This window comes from Talpa europaea (genome assembly GCF_964194135.1).
Source record: "Talpa europaea genome assembly, chromosome: 7".
Lineage (NCBI taxonomy): Eukaryota > Metazoa > Chordata > Mammalia > Eulipotyphla > Talpidae > Talpa > Talpa europaea.
Genome location: NC_140074.1, coordinates 126,441,382 through 126,462,015, shown reverse-complemented (window position 1 = coordinate 126,462,015; position 20,634 = coordinate 126,441,382). Strand labels below are relative to the sequence as shown.

The 20,634-nt window shown below is 35.3% G+C and overlaps 1 protein-coding gene across 2 annotated transcripts in view; it reads right to left on the bottom strand.

Moving 5' to 3' along the window:
• HELZ (helicase with zinc finger) overlaps positions 1-20,634 on the bottom strand; it is a gene marked incomplete at both ends in the record, with an annotated part of 123,875 nt that overhangs the window by 55,046 nt on the left and 48,195 nt on the right. Inside the window, 6 exons of one of the 2 annotated variants that reach the window (XM_084236911.1) lie at positions 231-378; positions 3,370-3,515; positions 4,882-5,000; positions 8,082-8,260; positions 16,742-16,846; positions 17,682-17,861. In XM_084236911.1, the coding sequence (XP_084093037.1) occupies positions 231-378; positions 3,370-3,515; positions 4,882-5,000; positions 8,082-8,260; positions 16,742-16,846; positions 17,682-17,861 (877 nt within the window). The remainder of the gene's footprint in view (positions 1-230; positions 379-3,369; positions 3,516-4,881; positions 5,001-8,081; positions 8,261-16,741; positions 16,847-17,681; positions 17,862-20,634) is intronic. The other variant, XM_084236912.1, reaches the window with a different exon arrangement.

Below are 20,634 nucleotides of genomic sequence, written 5' to 3'. Positions count from 1 at the left end.
ATTTTATGTTTGATCACAAGACAAAATTTTCATCAAAGTTTTCATTTACTGCATAAGCTGCATCTTAACAAATCAATGTTATAAATGAGAGAATAAACTTCACCTACTATTTTCAGGTAAATTAAGTCAACACACAATAAAATACCGACCCAAAATTTTAAATAAATGCTCAACAACACCAGACATGTAACAACAAAACTGCTAATAGTTCGGAAAAAGAACTAAAGTACCTCTGCATTATTATAAAAAGCTGTGCTATTTTTTTCTTGCACATCTTCCCCTCGTGCTGTAAAAAAAGTTAGTGGATAGAAATCCTTGTGTGCTGGTTGCTTTCCACTGGCCATGAGTTTGCCCTCATAGAAGAGCTCAGAGGTGTAACTGCAGATAAAAAGACAAAAATACAGAGTAATTATCACCAAAATTAATTTCACTCATAAGAAAAAAATTATCAGTCAATTCTAATAATGTTGCTTTAAGCTCATGACTAATTTTAATCTAAACATATAATACCTCTGAGACCAAGATTTTCTCCAAAATTAACCCCATCAATAACAACATATTAGGCTCCTGGGGTGCCACTGATAAATGGATTTAGTAGGGCATAAAGTTAGAATACAGAAGGGAAAAAATGATGACAGTTCAATACTCGGTGAGATTCTTGCTTGATGAAGAATTTGCTAGCGAGTATATCTTCTTGGTTGGAATGTATTTTTATTTATATGGCTCACATCCATGCAAACACAAATATATGAACAGAAACAATGCATACAACTAAAAGACACTGAAATCTTCAACTGTGAAATAAAGTCTTCTGATAAAGATATTATCTAGTAGTCTATTGTGTATCTGTGTATACTGTGTTATACAAGGAGTCTGTTTTATTTATTTTTTTAAAAGATTTATTTTTATTTATTTATACAAGCACTGGGTACAGTCAGAAGCGCAGGAGGGTGAGAGAATTCACCAGAGCCAGAGTGGGGAGCAGAGCAGGCAGAAGGACCGAAGTACACTGCTGAGGGGAGCAGCGGGCGGCAGGAGAGGTCTGCGCGCCATGTGGGACCCTCCTCCGGTGGCCGGGGAGCAGCCGGGGATAGAACCGGTGCTGCAGAGGCTGTGGTGGGCAGCTTCGCAACCCAACGCTCAACCGCTGCGCCACCGGGGAGGCCCAAGGAATCTATTTTAAAAGAAGAAAGGGAAGAAGAAAACCACGAAACTTAGTAGTAAAGCTTTTAAAGGTATATACTAAATACAGTATGCATCTATAAAAGTGAAAATATTGTAAAATATGGACTGCAGCCATTGACTGGCAATAATAAAGAGGAATAATATTTGACATAGAGATAAAAGTCATCATTTACCCTAAGTTTATTTTTATACCTATCCTATTGTCATCAGAGAACCTAAAAATGGTTTTCACATGACTAACAAAATCAGTATTATTACAGTATGACTCACTTCTTTTTATTTATGAATACTAACATACAGCTTTATTTTCACTTAAGACATACAACATAGGGCCTCCCTGGTGGTGTGAGGGGTTAAGTCACAGCATCATGAAGCAATCCACAGCCTCTGCGGCACAATCGATCCCCAGGCAGGGAGGTACCCACATGGTGCAGCAGACCTCTCCTGTCTCGCCAGCTGCTCCCCAATCTGCCTATTGTGCTCCCAATCACTCTGTCTCTGGTGAATCCTCTCACCCCCCCACACCTCTGGCCTGTACCCTAGTTCTTGTATGCATAAATAAATAAATCTTCAAAAAAAAAAAGATATACAACATAATGATTCAACATTTGTATATACTGTAAAATGATCATCACATAAGTTGTCTATTTAACATCTTTCCTTATCAATTTTCAATTTTCAATGTCATATTATTTTTTATTTATATATTTTCTACATCATTGTTCATTTTTAAACAATGCTTGCTTTCCCCTTCCCTCAGGTATAGTCCCCATAGAATTTCCTTCACCAATTCACCTGTGTACCATCACCTCAGTTTCCTGTGCTCCTTCCTCCCTCCCCCTGGCTTCTCCCCTGCAGGATGTCTCTGGTTTATAATTGTCTGTTTGTTTCTGTTTGGTTTACAATGTCATATTACTAATTTCAGTGCCCACACTACACATTACATCTCCTTGATATTTTGTAACTGGAAGCTTATACCTCCTGATCCCCTTCACCCATCTTGCTGAACAGCACCCCCCCCCCCCCCCCCCGCCGTCCCAAGACTCCCCTCTCTGGTGTTCACCAATTTTCTGTCACTATGATTTTAAGTTCTTTTAGCTTCTCTGTTCATTTTGTTTTTTATAGATCGTTTTGCAGATTTCACATATAAGTAAATGTGAAAGATTTCATTCTTTTTCATTGTTGAGTAACAGTCCTGTATCTGTGTCCAGTCATCTATCAATGGATCCCTAGGTTGCTTCTGCAGTGAACATAGGGAAGCATGTATCTTTTCAAATTCATACATTTTCATTTGCTTTGGATAATTACACAGAAGTGGAACTGCTGAATCATATGGTAGTTCTGGACTATTCTCCATAATGGCTATGCCAATTTACTTTCTATCTTCTTGATAATGGCCATTCTAACAGGAGTTAGGTGGTATCTCACTGTAGTTTTGATTTGCATTTCCCTGATGATTAGTGATGTTGAACATCTTTTCACATGCCTGATGGCCACCTATATATCCACTCAGATCCTCTGCCCACTTTTAATTGGATTGTTTTTATTAAGAGTCTCAAAATTATTAAAATATATGCAACTTTAAAAATCTGCAAGTTTTTGGTGGGGGTTGTGACTGATAGGAGCACAGAGGAGCTTCCCAAAGTGCTATTAATATTCTCTTTCTTGATCTGGATGCCAGTTGCATGCATGTGTTCAGGTTGTGACTAGTCACTGAGCTGTCACAATATTTTCACTTTTATAGATGCATACTATATTTAGTAGATACCTTTAAAAACTTTACTACTAAGTTTCACAGTTTTCTTCCTTCTTCCCTTTCTTCTTTTAATATAGATTCCCTGTATAACACACATATATACATATAGGCAAACCATAATGCAGTCTGTCAATATGTTTATTTACTATATCATGCAGTTTTACATTGATGTTAAAATATCTAGTCATAAAAAAGATGGCACAGCAAGTAGAATCAAAGTTCCAGATTCCAGAAAAGCCCTAAGTTATGAAAAATTATAGTTCTGACTTTTGAAATGGACTTTCATAGACATAAAATAAAACATAATTGGCAACACAAGGGAAACCATGTATCTCTGCTAAGAATAATGTGTCCCTGTAATAGTGCCATTTGAGTTCCTTCCTGCCAGACCACTGGAAGTGTGATATAGGGGGGCAGTTCACACCTACTTGATGATAGCTTCATGGGAGCGGTAGTTCTCACAGAGGAGGATCCTACATGGAAACTCAGCAGGGTAATGCTCATAGAGTCGATCAAGTAATGAAATGTGAAGGTTTCTCTCCCTGGCAAACTCGCTGTAAACAAAAGGACTGAGCTGTAACAGACAAACATACAAAGAAAATTTAACTAAATATACAAATAGCATTTTTTAACCAACTTATTTAAAAAAATCCACCATGCTAACACTTCCAATGTACTAAAGCTCAATAGGCTGAATGCTAAGAAAACAGAATAAAAAAATATTTTCCAAGAACAATTTTAATGCTATAAAGAACTAGGTTAAAAATGCTAATCTTTTATCTCAGTATATAAACACTAACCTAGGGTTTCTCTATACAAATGTTAATAAAGGGCTACTCTGACATACTAACAAGCACTATTTCAGTAATTTTAGGGATGTACCCCATTGCATCATAAGGGAGTCAGTTATTCATTAAAATGGATCAACTGGGCCTCCCCGGTGGCACAGTGGGTTGAGCGCTGCACTGTGAAGCTGTCCACAGCCTCTGCAGCGCAGGTTCGATTCCCTGCCGGCCAGGGAGAAACCCACATGGCTCAGCAGACCCCTCCTGCCTCTCCCGCTGCTCCCCTCAGCAGTCTTCAGTCCGTTTGCCTGTTCTGCTCCCAGCTCTGTCTCTGGTGAATTCTCTCACCCTCCAGCACCTTTGTGCCCCAGTTCTTGTATAAATAAATAAATCTTTTTTTAAAAATGAATCAACTATTTAAAATGGTGAGCTGGCAGGATATACAGTTTATGAATAAAAATTTTATTTTTAATAATTAGCAAAATAACCCTTGTCTCTTTTAAATTATAAGGAGTCTTTCTTGATTATACTTTGATGGTTAAAGAACAAAGCTAAACAATTTTTAGCAAAGAAACAAATACAGAATTTGTTCCTCTACAGTCAACTCTTTCTTGGCTGCCTTAACAGTTATGATACTATGCAGACACAATCTTAATGAACTGGCAGAAAAGAAAAACACTTCAAATTATAACTTTATAAAATAGATATTTTAACAGAAATACATCTTTCTCTTTAAACACAAAGGTCTTCAAATACATGTTCAGACATGTTCTCTGAGAATTTGACTATTATTTTTGACAAAACACTTTGTTTCCTATGATAGAGAAAAATCAATCCTTCATAAAAATAAAATTTAGGGGCAGGAACTGGGGAATTCTAAATTATTTTTAAAGAAAAGAATCAAATATGCCTAATATAGAAAAGTGAACCTCAAATTAATAAACATGAAATGTATAAAATAACATTGATACTCATTACAAACTAAGCAAAGAAGACAAAAGTGGAGGAATATTTTTCACTATTAATACGAAAATATTTGAAGTACTTAAACTGTAATACATGCACAGTTCATAGAATGTTCTAGAAAAACAGAATATTAAACATCAAAATACAATTAAAAGTCCCTTTCACTCTGATGACTCAGAGGGTGCTTACCTGCATGTGGTCACCAGCCAAAACAATCCGAGTATTTTTCGTTGCTAATGCTAGAGGCATAATGGTTTCGCACTCCATGGCCTGAGCAGCTTCATCTAATAGAATGTGCGTAAAAAACCCTACAAAGCAGAGTGTAAACACAGTAAAGCATAATACAGCAGCAATAAAGGTAGGAGGAGTTGTTCTTTTTTTCTACTAAGGAAAGGATTTAGTGTGCTAATTTAAGAGTCATGAATAACTTTAATGCCACTCCTCAATTTAGAAAATCATCAATTTAAATCATCATTTAAAAACAGAGGAAAAAAGAACTTCACTCAATAATTATAGATACATATATGGCATCTGGTGCGAAAGGCCCCAAGACTAACAGCTTAATCAGTATATACAGAAAAGATTTTTAAAATACAAGTATGGCTTTTCACCAAAAAGAAGATCTGGCAACTAAACACTGATAAGCCCAAAGTCCTCTCAATACATAGGTGGTGAAACACCCAAAAAACAATGGTAGTTTATAAGTCACTTTAGTCTAAGTATGCATGTTAGATGTTAAAAATGAAGGCATCATATCCAAAAACTAACATAAAGGAGAAAGTTATAACCCAACTTTGAAAACAAAGGGCATCTACTAGCAAAAGTACAAATTTGATTATTTAGGTTACAGAGATGTTATATTTTTAGTCTAAGACCCTATCTGCCCTTGCTGGAAAGAAATCACCAGCTGATAACAAAGACAGATGTCCCCTGGAAGAAAACCACCTCTAACAAGAGGTACCCCATGTTTGAGTTGTGGCTGCCACTTGCACTAGGGCCAGGGAATCTGCACAGAAAGGAGGGAAGTCCATTTCCCCTTAAGAAGTGGAAAAGAGGTAAAAACTTCCTTGCTAGCTAGTGTCCTCTTCTGCCAACTCACACCAAGGTAGAAAAAAAGTGCTCCCATTTTACTAGCCTAGGAAAGAACACAATCTAGCGTCCATTGGCATGATGGTTTATTCATCAGCCTCCCATGCATTTGCCCAAGAACTCAACCTCTATTTTCATCCCAAATTCTATGAACATCAAGTTCCAAACTATCTGCTTCCAATGTTCTAAAGCAACTTGTTTTTAGGTTGGGATTTTTCTAAATCTTATTAACAACAATCATCATCATGGCTATTAATGGCTATGGGTGACAGTACAATTACCAATAATTGCTGTCTATTTACCAATAGTGGCCCAAGCAAAATTAAGAAACATGCATTTTTTCCCCCCTGTTGAAGTGAATTTGTGCTTTTTGTTCTATAAGATTCGCTAAGGAAGATGACTATATAAACATAGGATCAAATTGGAAAAATAGTGACACCAATGAACAAAACACATTTTCATTAGATAACATTTTAAGGTTTGAATCAGAAAGTGGGTAAAGTCCAGAAATTTCTACAGCTATTGCTTAAGCTAGTAACTTCAATTCTGTGCTTTGTTCTGGATGTTGTTTTTATTTTATTCTCATATCAACTCATATCATCTAAGTGATGGTGCCTGAGTTTTGGTTTTCCCCTCTGTAAAATAATCCTCCACAGAGTTGATATGAGAATAAAATAAAAACAACATCCAGAACAAAGCAAAGAATTGACTTTCTATAAGTCAAAACCATTCTTTAATCTTTCTCATAAAACTATACTGCTTATGAGGTGGCAAATATACACAATATAATCAAAGTAATAAGACTAATTGTTAAATAAACATACCAAAATTTACATTTCAAATAAGTGTTGTTCCATTCAAAGAAGTCACTTGGAAGGAAATATAACTCATTCCAATGATACAGCCACTGTTCAAAACATTTTTTGAAACTGCTTTTGTAACTGCCCTCACCAGCCAGCTATGAGCTGCATGCACAAGAAAATAAGTCTCATTATGGGAGAAGCATGTCTCTTTTTCTTTTTACCTCTAATGGGTACTGCTCAGTTTGCTCACCCACCTAACTCACAGACATGTCTCAGAAAGATTTTGATGCTTTTCTAAAATTAAATCTACCCTCAAGAAAAAAAGTTTGGCCACCATTCCTTCATTCCAGATAAACAGAGGTTTATCAAGCGCCTCCAGGTGTCTATACCTTGGGCCAGGTGCCAAGAATACAGGGTGAAGAGAACAGTCTCTACCTTCAGGGACTCAGATGTTCAAGAGAATTTGTCACCTGCTCTGAAAGCAATCCCAAAGGAGAGAGCAAAAACGTGTTGCGCAATGCCAGCCATTGTAATATGGCAGTAATAAATGGATATTCTGCCAAAGCAACTACCTTAAAGTGATACCACTTTTTGATGGTTCAGTTCCGCATATTTATCTCAGAAAAATTTCTTGTCACTTTCTGTCTATACTTCCTAAGATATTAGTTTGATTGTGACATGGTTCTTGTACTTACACATAATAACATTAATAGTGTGTCATAAAAAGCCTATCATGATTGCTGTTTCTATGCTATAGAACGCAAAAATATTTTAAAACAAAAACTTGGAAAAAATTGTTAATAATCCCAAGTGTCAAATTTAAATTTTTCACATGATCAGTAGTAAGTAAATACCACTTGATCAATTAAATAGAATAGCAGGGCCTCCCCGGTGGCGCAGCGGTTGAGCGTTGGGTTGCGAAGCTGCTCGCAGCCTCTGCAGCGCCGGTTCAATCCCCGCCTACTCCCCGGCCACCGGAGGAGGGTCCCGCATGGCGCGCAGACCTCTCCTGCCACCCGCTGCTCCCCTCAGCAGTGTACTTCAGTCCTTCTGCCTGCTCTGCTCCCCGCTCTGGCTCTGGTGAATTCTCTCACCCTCCCGTGCTTCTGACTGTACCCAGTGCTTGTATAAATAAATAAATAAATAAATAAATCTTTTAAAAATAAATAAATAAATAAAAATAAAAAATAAATAGAATAGCAGTCACTAAAATGTCTGAACTAGAGGTTGACAACGTTTTTTCTATAAAGGGTTAAACAGTATATATTTTAGGCATTGTGGACCATCTAACCTCTGCTGCAACTACTCACCTCAGTTGTTATAGCATAAAAGCATGCACAGTTAATAGGTAAATAAGTGGGCACGGTGGTGTTCCAGCCAATAAAATTCTATTTACAAAAACAGCTTATAGGCTATTGTTTGCCGACCCCTAGTCTAAACTGACTGAGAAACCCTAGGCATTCAGAGACACTCCACGTGTGTCTTGAATTGGCATACCAGGTTCCAGGTCCAACTGACAGAGGTACTGGGAAGTATTCAATGTAACAACAACCACTCGGTGCTTAAGAATATCTTCTTTCTGTGGCATCTGAAAGGTGGAATGTGCGCTTGAGATCAGACAGTACTGATGCACGACTGGGTGGACAGTCTTTACCCAGCGATTTCTGAAATATACCCTATAAAAGAAGATAATATTTCCTATTTATACTTATTAACATCTTAATAACATCTGACTATCAAAATATTGACATTGTTATTTGAAGACTATAATATGTAAAAGTTGAAAAATAAATGTGACAACCATTATCATTCTACTGTATCAGAATTTAACATACCACTGCTACTATATCTACTGCAATAATCCCCACAAAACAATTCAAGCAGATAGCATACGTACCATAAAATAAACACCTAGTTATTTCTAAGTGTTTAACCTCACAACAGAGCGATACACAAGCAAGTTTCATAAGCATCAGCTTTTAAGTTCAAAACATTCCATTTGGGAATTACATGTTTCTAAAAAATATTCTTTAAAAATATGCTTAACTCATAATGTAATTGGGGCATTGGCAGTGAGCATGGTGTGAAAATACATATTGTAAAGGTTTAAATCTATGACCTGCAAAGATACATACAATGACGTGAACCAACTTTATCTTAATAAATTTCAAAAACAAATTCATGAAGTCACACTGCCAAGAAAAAGATTACAACAGAAAGTTAAAAGTGATTTGCATTTAATTTTGGAATATATTTTTACCTATATCTAAAGAGGCATCTATCTAAGGATCTAGAAATTCAAAAGTAAATTTAAATTTTGGACAACCAGACCTCTTAAGAACATCTCTTCTGTAAGTTGCAAAAGAAAAATATTTGTAGGCCTCATGCAATAGATTACTAAGAAGATACAGACAACTCTTCCATCCATCTACCCACCCACATACATCTCAAACCCGCCCATATAGCAAAGATCTACTGAGTGTCTACTAAGCTGCAACACAGAGACAAATCACATGGCTTACAAGTTTTCATAATGGCTTTGGATTTATGCTTTGAATCGAAAGACATTACAGAATTCTGACAGGGTAATCACATGAATAGAGTGTACAGTTAGGGGGCTTGGGGCCCTAACATAGTGTTTGTTGATTTCTGTGGTATAACAACTACTAACATGGCCAATTTCAAGCTACTAACAAGTTGTCACTGAAAGTGAACTTGGGAAGACATACACATGATTGACTATAACAAGTCAGTATAAGCTGGCTCCACCATATCCCTGAATGTTATGGAGGCAGAAGCAGGAGGCAGAAACAGGGAGACCAGTTAGGAGGTTGCTGTAAGGTCTAGACAAGAAAAGATGACAGTCCGGGCTACGGTAGTAACAGCGAAATTGTGAAAATGATCAGATTCACTATTGATTTGACAGTAATGATGACAGGATTTACTGATAAACTAGATGTGGAATTTAAGAAAAAGAATCATCCTTTGCCTTTAAAACTGGATGAATGGCAGCAGAGTTTGAAAGGGTGAAAGAGATTTGGGTTTGGAATTAAGAATTCAGTTTTAGACATATTCAGTAGTAGACATCCAAGCGGAAAGACCCAGTAAACAGAAGGATGTAAATTTGGAGTTCAGAAGATGACTGGAACAAAACAATACAATTTAGATGACACTTAAGCCTTGAGACTAGATGAGACCTAGGGAGAACAAGTGCAGATAAAAGAGAAACTCTTTGGAAGAATGACTGATGGTCTACTCCGTCATTTAAGGACAGAGGAAAGGAGAGGGCTACAGAAAAGAAGACTGAGAAGGAAGAATCAATGAAATAAAGAAATCAGGAGAGTGTGGGGCTCTGGGAAGCTTTTAAAAGAAAATATTTCCAGAGAGAAATAGCAGCAACTGTCCAAGGCTACTAAGAGGCAGCATAAAATGAGGACTGGATACTAGCATGGGCCTTAGCAACAAGAATGTCAATGGTGACCTCAATATGCTGTTTTCAGAAAAAAAGACAAAGGCGGAGGCCAGGATTAGAATGAGTTCGAGAGAGAAAGAGGAAAAGCACAGCCAGTTTTGCTGAAAGGAATGCAGATGGAGTTGAGGCAAGTTTTGTTTTTTTTTTTTAAAATAGCAGTCATTATAATATACTGGTATGAGGATGGAAGTCCTCCAGTAGAGAGAGAAAGGATGCAGGAGAGGAGAAACTGTGGAGACAGAAAGGGATGAGAGCTCATTCACAAGGGAGAGGCAGGCCTCAGAAAGGAGTGAAAATGGTTTAGAATGGAATGGGATGTAGTTATTTGGCAGGGGCAAGTCCTATTAAAGGGAACTTGTTAAAGGAAATCTTCTAATTACTTCTATTCATTCAGTAAAGTAACAAAGACTAGTAGCTTATTGTTATTTTCATCACTACAGTTAAGAAAACTGAAGCCCAAAGGTTTACAGTCAGAATTCAAACCTGTGCTCTTATCCTAAGTTTCATTTCCCTTATTTATAAAATGAGTATAATAATTCCACCTCTCAGGAATTTGGAGAAATCAGACTCAGTAATATACACAAAGCAGGTAGCACACAATGCCTGGCACCAACGAACTTAAGCCCCCCACTTCACCCACAACAAAGCTGAAACTAAAACCAGCACTTCAGTTAACATTCTATGTACAAATGAAACAGGTCATATCATGACTTGAATACAAGCAATCAAAATAAGTAAAAAATCTGCTGTGTATTAATATCTAAAAGTAAATGTTGTTAGAAGTATTTTATTTAATAAGCAATCACATGGAATAAAAGGATACTTTTTACTGAGTTTTCCCAAAAAGTTAAAGCAAAATCTGGTGCTTAATTAGCTTACCTTCAGTTAGTCTAAAAGTTAGGCTCTTGTCTTCTAACTCTTGTGTTAATGTCTCTCAGTCTCTGTACATTTTACTACAGCTACCTTTATTTTTGGAAGCAAAGCAGAAATGTTTTTAAACGAATGATTGTTTTAGTCTCTGATGTAATTATTAAACAGCTTTTTTTAGACATCAGAATTCCACTGTAATAGTAAATAGTGCAAATTGCTATTAAAAGTGACTTTAAATGTTGTTAAAAATATGTAAGTTTGAAGTTAGTGACCAATTTTTTTACTAAAAATGCTATTGAATATTTTTTAAATTCTCTAACTCACTCTAGAATTGAATTTATTTTTCCATTCTATTCAAAACCAAACATGATATTGAGCTTTACAGGAAGGTCTTTTTTTAATTTAAAAATAATTCTTAAATTAACATATATTCTTTTATTAAAGATTAAAGAAAGTGTTGAGTGTCTCAATGAATCAGAACCAAGATGTTTGCTATTCATTATACTCTATTTTTAAAGGCTCAGTGTTACAGAAATAAATTATGTACGTAAAGTACCCAAAAAAAGCCAAACATGCTTGAAAGTGATTTTTGGTGTGGAGAAAATTTACATAATGAAGACTATCTAGACTTGGCAGAAGAATTACATCTTCTACATCATACTTTTTGTATGATAATTTTCTTCTAAAAGTAACCTCTGGCTTATAATGAAACACCTCTAGATGCATAAAATTTATCATGAAATAAATCCTCATGGCTACTGATCCTGTCTAAATACTCACTTAATAATGAACAAATATTAAGGAAAAAACTGCACAGTTACTGAGCCATACCCATTAAATCTGATAGTAAAATAAAGGCATATTCAGCTATTCAAAAGCTGAAAACAGTAACCTTATGCACTTATTCTCAATAGGATTGAAAATACTACAAAGTACATTTATGTACTAAAGGATATGTGCCAACAAAATCAGGTAGAAAATCAAGAAAGAGGAATACCTGAGGTCCAAGAAACAGAACTTAACACAACAGCAAAGAAAAAGATATGGCCAAGATGATGCAAAGAGAAGTCTCAGAAAAACAGAGAACCAACTCAGAAAGGAGTAAGTTAAATCAGGAGGCAAGTCTCCAGAAAGGGGAAGCAAAAAATGGCACTGATAAATTATCTAAGAGCTTTGATAAAGCAGAAATATGTTTTGACATGTATTTTCACATAGTCACTTAGGGTATAAAGATCTGGTCACATGTTCAGAGAAAATGAAGCCATGAAAAAAAAGCTAAGTATATTAATGCCAGGAGAAAAAAAAACAGAACAAGAAAGGAAATTTGCATATTATTGGCTAGAAGCAAATATATGACCAAAATCATAATCATGAAAGTCAACAGATACCCAGTTTTATATATACATATATAAATATAGCTGTTTAAATACATATATTTAGGAAAAATAGAAGCAAATCCCACAGGAAACTACTATAGAGTCAAAAGGATTTGCCTTTGGGGATGATGTTTGGTAGGAAGGAGGTTGGTAAGAAACAGTATTTCTTTGATACAAATTTATCTTTTACAAAACTACATACAGTGAATTTTTTACAAATACTAATTTTTAAAAAAGTAATCTAAATATTTGAAACATTAGGGAAGAAAAAACTGCCAGTATTTAGATTCAACCTCTCATTTACAAAGGCTTTTTAAACTTCAAGTGCTCTGTTTTCTCCCACTTTAAAAGAACTTTCATTTAATTCTTCATATTCTTCCAAACACTGTCCTATCTTCCCCAGTCTCCCAAAAGTGTTATCCAAATGGCCCTCTCTACTTACTAACCTAACCTTTCACTTCTTTAGTCACCCAACATGCTTGAATATTACCCAATAATATATAATCTGGATATATAATATATAATCATCTGGATATTTTTCAGGTTCATCAAGTGACTTGACTTATTAGCAGCATGCAGTTCTGTGGTAACTCCTTCCTCCTTCAGCTCCAAGACTCAACTTACCCCAACTTTCCTCTACCTCTCTAGATTAGGGTTACTCAAGCCTGAGTCTTCAAAGCTCTCCTCTTCTCAAATTGTTTTCTCTCCTGACAACTGCACCCAGGCCCACGGCCTCAATTATACCAATACCCTGGTGACTCACATTTTTCTCTCTTCAGCCAAGACCTCACCTCTGAGCTCCAGCACACATTATCCATCCAACTGTTCATCTGATGTTGCTTTCTCCTCTAGGATGTCTCAAAGGAAGCTCAAATGTAATGTGTGCAAAAACTAATCTCATGATATTCTAAAATGTGTTCTGACTTTCCATGAAATGCTTAGAAGTGGATTTTGTCTTTCTTTAAGCAAAGCAATAAAGGGAGGGGCCTTAATAAGCGGACCTAAATAAAAATTATAATAGAAGCAATTAAAATATTGCTATAAGACTAAAAACTTGGTGAAAGTAATCAACATTGTTTCTAAAAGATGCACGATTTTAAACATGTTTTAGGTTTTATTTAAAAATGTTTATTCAAATCGGCAAAGCAGAATTTACTTTTAAATACATGAAAAATCTCATTTTACAATTAAATCTGTACTGCTACCCCTAATATTAACTATAGTATGTGCATTTAAGACTGTAAATTACTAAAAGTTAAACTAAAAAATACTAATAGTGTTTATTCCTAGCTGGTGGAATTATAGATAATGTTCATATCTTTCCTTTGCTTTACTATATTTTCCATATTTTCTTTAAGGAATATTTCGTTGCAAAGCTGAAAAGGTAGTTTTTCAAATTACTCTTTAAATCTGACTTCAAGCACCGCTTCTTCCTCAGAAAAAAAAAACCAACAGAAATTGAAGTTCTAAGTTTCACTACTGACATTTTCACAAATAGATGAGAAAGCTAACTCATTCAAGTTAGTAAAAAGACAAAGTTTTCACATTAGCCCTCCTTCTCTAAAAGTATAATAATTCTAGTGCCAACTTTAAAATTATTTTAAAAATTCTCTGTACTTTTATTTTGAGCAACATTTAAAGTAGTGTCTATAAGATTATTTAGAATACATCCAACATCATTTTTCAGAATTGAAGAATTGATGGTGACAAGTGACACTGCATTTAGTATAAAGTGTGACACCAAGATGCAATTTATGTATTTCTAGAAACAAGTCAGCCATGTATCCCAAATGAATAATGATTCTTAAAACAGAAGATTGGTAAAATATAATTTTAGTTCATTGAAATTATATTCATATATTGAATTCATATGTAATAAGTACTCCCCCCAATATTAGTAAGACACTACAGAATCAGGAAGACATGATCCCAGAAGAAAATGTTTCTTTAAAGAACCTTAAAGATCTGTATACAATAAATACCTATAAGCCCAGAAGGCAGGAAATGCACACCTCTCCATAGCCTCCATGACCTCTGACTACTTAGGGATGACTTTGCCAGAACGAGTTAATGATCTCCAGAACCATACACAGAAGCTGTTTTTCTTCTCTATTCCATTTTAAAAATCTAATTCTAAGTAAAAATTTAAAAAAGCCTAAATATCATCTAAAATGGTTTCTAAAAATCTCTATCCCCAAATATTTCAAGCTCTGCTATGGCAGCTACCAGAACTTTATACAATTCCACCATAAAGATATATATATATATATATATATATATATATATATATATATGTAAGTATGTATGTGTGTATGTATGTATTGACACATTTACTGTGTTAACTAATGTTTTTGACTATTGTCACATTTAGTGGCATTTACCAGGGTCCACTCTAGACTGCACTGTGAAGAAGGGAAACTCGTTATCAGTCCTACTCCACAGAGTCCCAACATCTTCAAGGTCATATGTGGACACTTAGTGCCCTCTTGTGTTCTTTCCCCTGTATCCTGGGACAATTCAGATAAAGTTTATTGACAGAGATCCCTGAGCGCTCAAGTCATTCTAATTTTCTCTACTCTATCTCCCCCACCTTTCATATGTGATAACTATTAAGAAAACTATAAAATAATCTTAGTTAATGTAATAGAAGATAGCGCTAATAAATCCCAATAATTCAATGTATTAATCCTCTTGGGAAATATATTTATAAGTGAAGACCTTCCTGGAAGAGAAAAGCTATAATGAAAATGTGGGGTCACATAAAGAAAATAAAATACTTGGGGAACTTGGGTCTTTTCTTATTTTACTCAATTTACTAAATGAAAAGCATGAAATTTGTATTTAAGTATTTTCTCCATCTTGCACTGAACCACTCCAGAGACTTGTGAGAGACAAGTTTTTTGCTAGAAGGCAAGTATCTATATTTGGGCCACTACATCTACTCACATGCCCTACTGGAACATAGCTTCTTATTTTACGTATTTATTGGATTATACTCTCCCAAATATAATCTTACACGACAAAAGCTGAATATAATGCTAGCCAAATGGTAAACTTCAAAGTTTAATGAAAACAACTCTACTGCCCCAAATGTCAAGTGACCTGTAGTAGGTTAAGCAAGATTTGAGTGGGCTTTACCCCTCATTTATAAGTCAAGTACACTATGAAAGTTGAGACTGTTGTGGTTCCTACATAACACACATAGACAAACATAAACATAAACACATGGCTCAACCAATAACAGAACAAACAAAACAAATATCTTCATTAAAGTAAGGATATTCAGAATAAAACTGCTATTAGCTGCTTAATTTTCACGCATGAGCTAAAAATGATTAGATTCTGAAGCACTAGCTATTGACAAATGTGTCCATTAATAAATATCATATTTATATTTATAGTGATTACATACATGCAATACTTTCTTATTAAATTCTACTTAAAATAATTATTTCTGTTCTAATTTATCTTCCAAAGCTAAAAGAAAGTACAGCACAAAAGCTGTGTAAACAGGCTGTGCCATTTTTGTCTCCTTTGTTCTTTTTAAGGCAATTATAAAATCATTAATGGTTTTGGCTATGATAAGTAAAGAATTAAATAGCAAACTTTCATTTTTCCATGCCTGGGCTCAACTTGAAATAAAAAGTTAGTGAATTATGATTCAACATGTGGTTAGAAATTAATTTGTAAACAATAATCGTATTCAATCAACATAGGACATGACATATTAGTTTGTAAAATGGTAAAACTAAATATTAATTCATACAACAATGAAAGCAAATGGTATAATAAACAACCATTTAATGATTCTTTATTGTTCTCTGAAGAAAAGGATTTTTATTCCCCCAGTCCTGTATTAAGTACATTTCATAACCATAAACATTCAGAGGACCTTTCTATTTTAACCAAAATTTTCTTTGTCTCTTAAATGACAGCTAAAAGTTAGAAATACCAGTCAGCTATATTCTGTTGAAAAATCATTTCAATATGCCATACTTCTCTAAGGTGGAGCATCTATGGAATTACCTACATAAACACAGTCAAAATTTTTTCAATAAAGAACTATCACACATGACTAGTTTGCCATGCAAAATATGCTAGTTTAATTATACTAAATTTGATTTAAATTAATCATATTTATATTATTTCATTATAGTAGCTTTTAGAGATACACATCAAAATCTGTTCAGATCGTAACAACATTTTTACATACAAAACTTAAAAAAGGATGTCTTTCTCTTTATTTAATGTTTAAGAAATGGTCAAAGTTTATAAAATTTTTCCTTAATTTTAAATGGTTTCTTCAAAAGGCGTAACTTCCAAATGCCAATACACAGTTAAAGATTTCGTTATTCTCCAAGTTACTAAAATCTTTACAGACACCTTTTCTTAAGAATAATAAAGTATGAAACAGATACGTAATAAGCCTTAAACAATACCTGAGAGGTCTTGCCTGGGGATTGCCTGCTTCTACATATGGATGTAAATAATCCTTTATGTAGAGATCAGCAGCACTATTAGAATGGGTGCAAATGAGAATCCTGCTGAAATAAATGGTGCAAATAAAAAGAATGATAAAACACAAAACTATTCAAGCAGTATAATACCAAAAAAAAGCAGTGGCCATCTTAAAATTATACATTTCCCTCAACCTACTCAGTAAGCTCTAACATATTATTCAATGATGCCTTTAGGAAATTATATTACTCTTTAGACTATAAAGAAAATAAGTTCCCCAAATTATTTTTAAATCTGTCACAGAAAGTTGTTTTGTTTTGTTTTGTTTTTAAATACAACTCTTCTGACTCTAACATACATCACAAGTCCTTAGCACACTCTGAGTCTGGCTGGCTATTTAAAAGATATTCTCTATATTGCCAACTTTAAAAAAAAAAATACCGTTTTTTTTATCTTGCTTTTTTTTTAAAGATTTATTTATTTTTATATAAGAACCGGGGTACAGGCCAGATGTGCAGGAGGGTGAGAGGATTCACCAGAGACAGAGCAGGGAACAGAACAGGCAGACTGACCGAAATACACTGCTGAGGGGAGCAGCGGGTGAGAAGGAGACTTCCGTTATGCCATGTGGTTTGCTCCACCGCCTGCGGGGATGGACCCAGCGCTGCAGAGGCTACGGACAGCCTCACAGCGCTGCGCTCAACTGCCTGCGCCACCAGGGAGGCCCCCAAAAACACAGTATGTTTTAAGAGAATTAAAATTTTAGTGCTTTAGGGTGTTAGTTTTGTCTTTTTCTTTCTTTTTCTTTTTCATTTTTACAAACTGGATGAGAACTGTCTTGTTGGCCTTTGCTTTAAATTCTCAACGGGGACAGAGGCCGTGTCCTAATATGAAATCAGAGCAGACATACCACCTTCTCACCTCGTCTCCTGCTGCTGGAGTATGTGCTTAACGGCCTGAGCTAAAGTGAATGTTTTTCCAGTCCCATAGGGTCCAATGATGAGAACAGGAGGCAGCTGTATGGAAAGCGGAGTTGTAATGGCCAGAACAGCCTCTTTCTGTTTTGCATTTAGCCGAGGATCCAACTGTTCATCCCACTGTCTACAGAAAATATAAATGTAAGTTATTTTAAACACATGCATCTTATTAATAAACAGAATACAGCATATGAGTAGCCTAATTTCACTGAGCCATTAAAAATACTGAAATAACAGCATCTACAGAAACAAATGTTTATTATAAAACTGCTTTTGCAACAATTACTCAAGAGTGTTGATGTGGAATATTTTTGTTATTTGATCAAAACTCGACTTTAGTTATGTTGTCCTATTACAAGACAAAAGATTTTTTGATGATGAATCTAAAGACACCACATACTTTTAATCTAGTGGCTGCCAAGTCTATAGATACTGATGGCAATGTCTCAAAAATAAAATTTCTCTGTTACATAAAAGCATCAAAGAAAATTTTTTCTGTAATAATGAAGTGGTAGTTTCACTGCATAGCAAACACAATACACAAGGGAAACTGACTTTCAAATCCTAATCCACTAAACGACCCCTTAAGACGTGGAAAAAAGCCCAAGCCTGTATGTCCCAGTTTAAGAGACAGCAAACATAGAGCTGTTATTCAGAAAAGAGCAGTCTTTTTTAAAAAGGCCAAGAAGGGCCTCCCTGGTGGCACAAGGGGTTAAGACACAACCTATGAAGCTGTCTGCAGCCACTGCAGCACAAAGTTCGATCCCCCAGCTGGCCAGGGAGCTATCCACTTGGCACATCAGACCTTTCCTGACTCACCCGCTGCTCCCCTCAGCAGTGTACTTCAGTCAATCTGCCTGTTCTGTTCCCCACTCTGTCTCTGGTGAATCCTCTCATTCCCCCACACCTCTGGCCAGTACCTCAGCTCTTGTATGCATAAATAAATAAATCTTAAAAAAAAAAAGGCCAAGTAATAGGAAATGTATTCTAATATTCTCATGCACACAAATAATCTACATCTGTCCTACATTTTGGGGTAGAGGACACCTGCCGTGGCAGCACAAGTGACCTATGGAATGAATGAGATCCAGCTCACTGGGGTCCCGTCACAACTTGGTTAAGTTTCGAAGTTTAAATGGACAGCAGATGCTGAAAGGGATCACACCACACAGAGCAGCAACAGCATTCTTTCTCACAACTACAATTAAAACACTAAATCTCAACAGCTATGGTAAAAATGATAGGGATGTGAATCAAAATAGGATGGGTGTGTAAAGAGACTCTCAGAAAATTTACAAAATGTCTACAAATAATCCTGAAGGCAGAGGACATGGTTAAGATAGGAAAATCCCCTCTCTGTGAAGCTATACTCTTTTAAAGTCAAAAGCTAATATTTATGGAAAATCTTAACACTTTCAAGTCTTAAAAAAATTATAACTACTGCTATGATAATTTCAAATAAGATTTGCCTAAAAAATATAAAATCTTAGAAAACAAACAGACCATACTTACATGCCACTACTCACTTTCTGAAATTCGAAAAAAATTAAGTAAAAAACAAAAGAACTGACCAGTGTCACTAGATTTCCTGGTATTCATTCACTAAAGCGCAAGCATTTTATTCCAAAGAGTCCTTCAGCACTAACCAGTTTATTGATTCAAAATTCTGCCAGTAACCTGGCAATGTTCTATCCTCTATAAATGAGGAATTGCTCTAGGTGATCGCTAAGTACAGATCTAATACATTTGGCTGAAACTGTGGAATGGTTACCCCAAAACTTCACAGCACCCTTTTTCTCCCTCCATTAATACTGAGCCTAAATAGCTGCAACAGTCCATTTCCCATCTCTTCTACTGGAGATCCAATTTTGGTCAGTGAGATGTAGGAAGAAGTCCCTCAAAAGGGCTTCTGTATCAATAAAACAACAGAAGCTCAATAAAGGAAACCCCTCATGCTCTTGGCCTTGCTCCTCCACCTGTCAGGAAGGAGCTCATGATGAATAAAACTGCAGCAGCCATCTTGTAATCGGGAAGGAAAGGCATCAAGAAGAAAAACCAACGTAGTCTCTGTCAGAGGAGATGGAGAAACTAGGCCCTTGATGGCACTGCTGAGCCCCAGCACCAACCCTGGATCACCTACCTTCGGGCTTCCCTCTCTACTTGTTTAACATCACAATTATAGCTCAGGAAATTGACATCCATAGCTGACCACTATGATTCTATGTCTGTCCCCAGCAGTCCCTTTATCTGATATGAAGGTAATAATACTTGCACCAAATGGTTATTTTTAGAGATCAAATGAGGTAACACATGCAAATTGTCTAGAAAAATAATTGAGCAGTAAGTGCTCAATTAATGTGAGCTTTTATTAATATTAATTTTCTGAGGATTTCAGAAAAAAATATTTTATCTGGTCAGTACACACTTAAACAACAAAAAGATTTCTAAATACCTTCCAATTTTTCAAATTTGGGGACCTTAATGAACTTAGAGATATTAATTATAAAAATAAATATAAGAGGTTAACAATAAACTTATAGGTATAGTTCTAAAATGTCATTCTCTACACAGTCCATTGCTTCAAAACAGATAAAAAACTATCAATATCAGTCATCTCTAGTTTCTGATCATGAATGATAAACATTTATAGAAAGTCAATGAGTAAAACAAGTTATTTATTGTAAAACCTACTTAATAAAGGAAGAAAGATTTACTATGTACATGCCAATGAATCATTTCTATTTTCATAATTTAATATGATATAAAGTCTCTTTGAGTTTATTCTGAATAAGAGTTATCCTATTTCCTGAAGCAAATTAATTCAAAGTTCTTTTTTCTCTGAACTAATTCATTGTTATAATTAATTTATAGACTACATGCTCAAAAATAATTTGAGC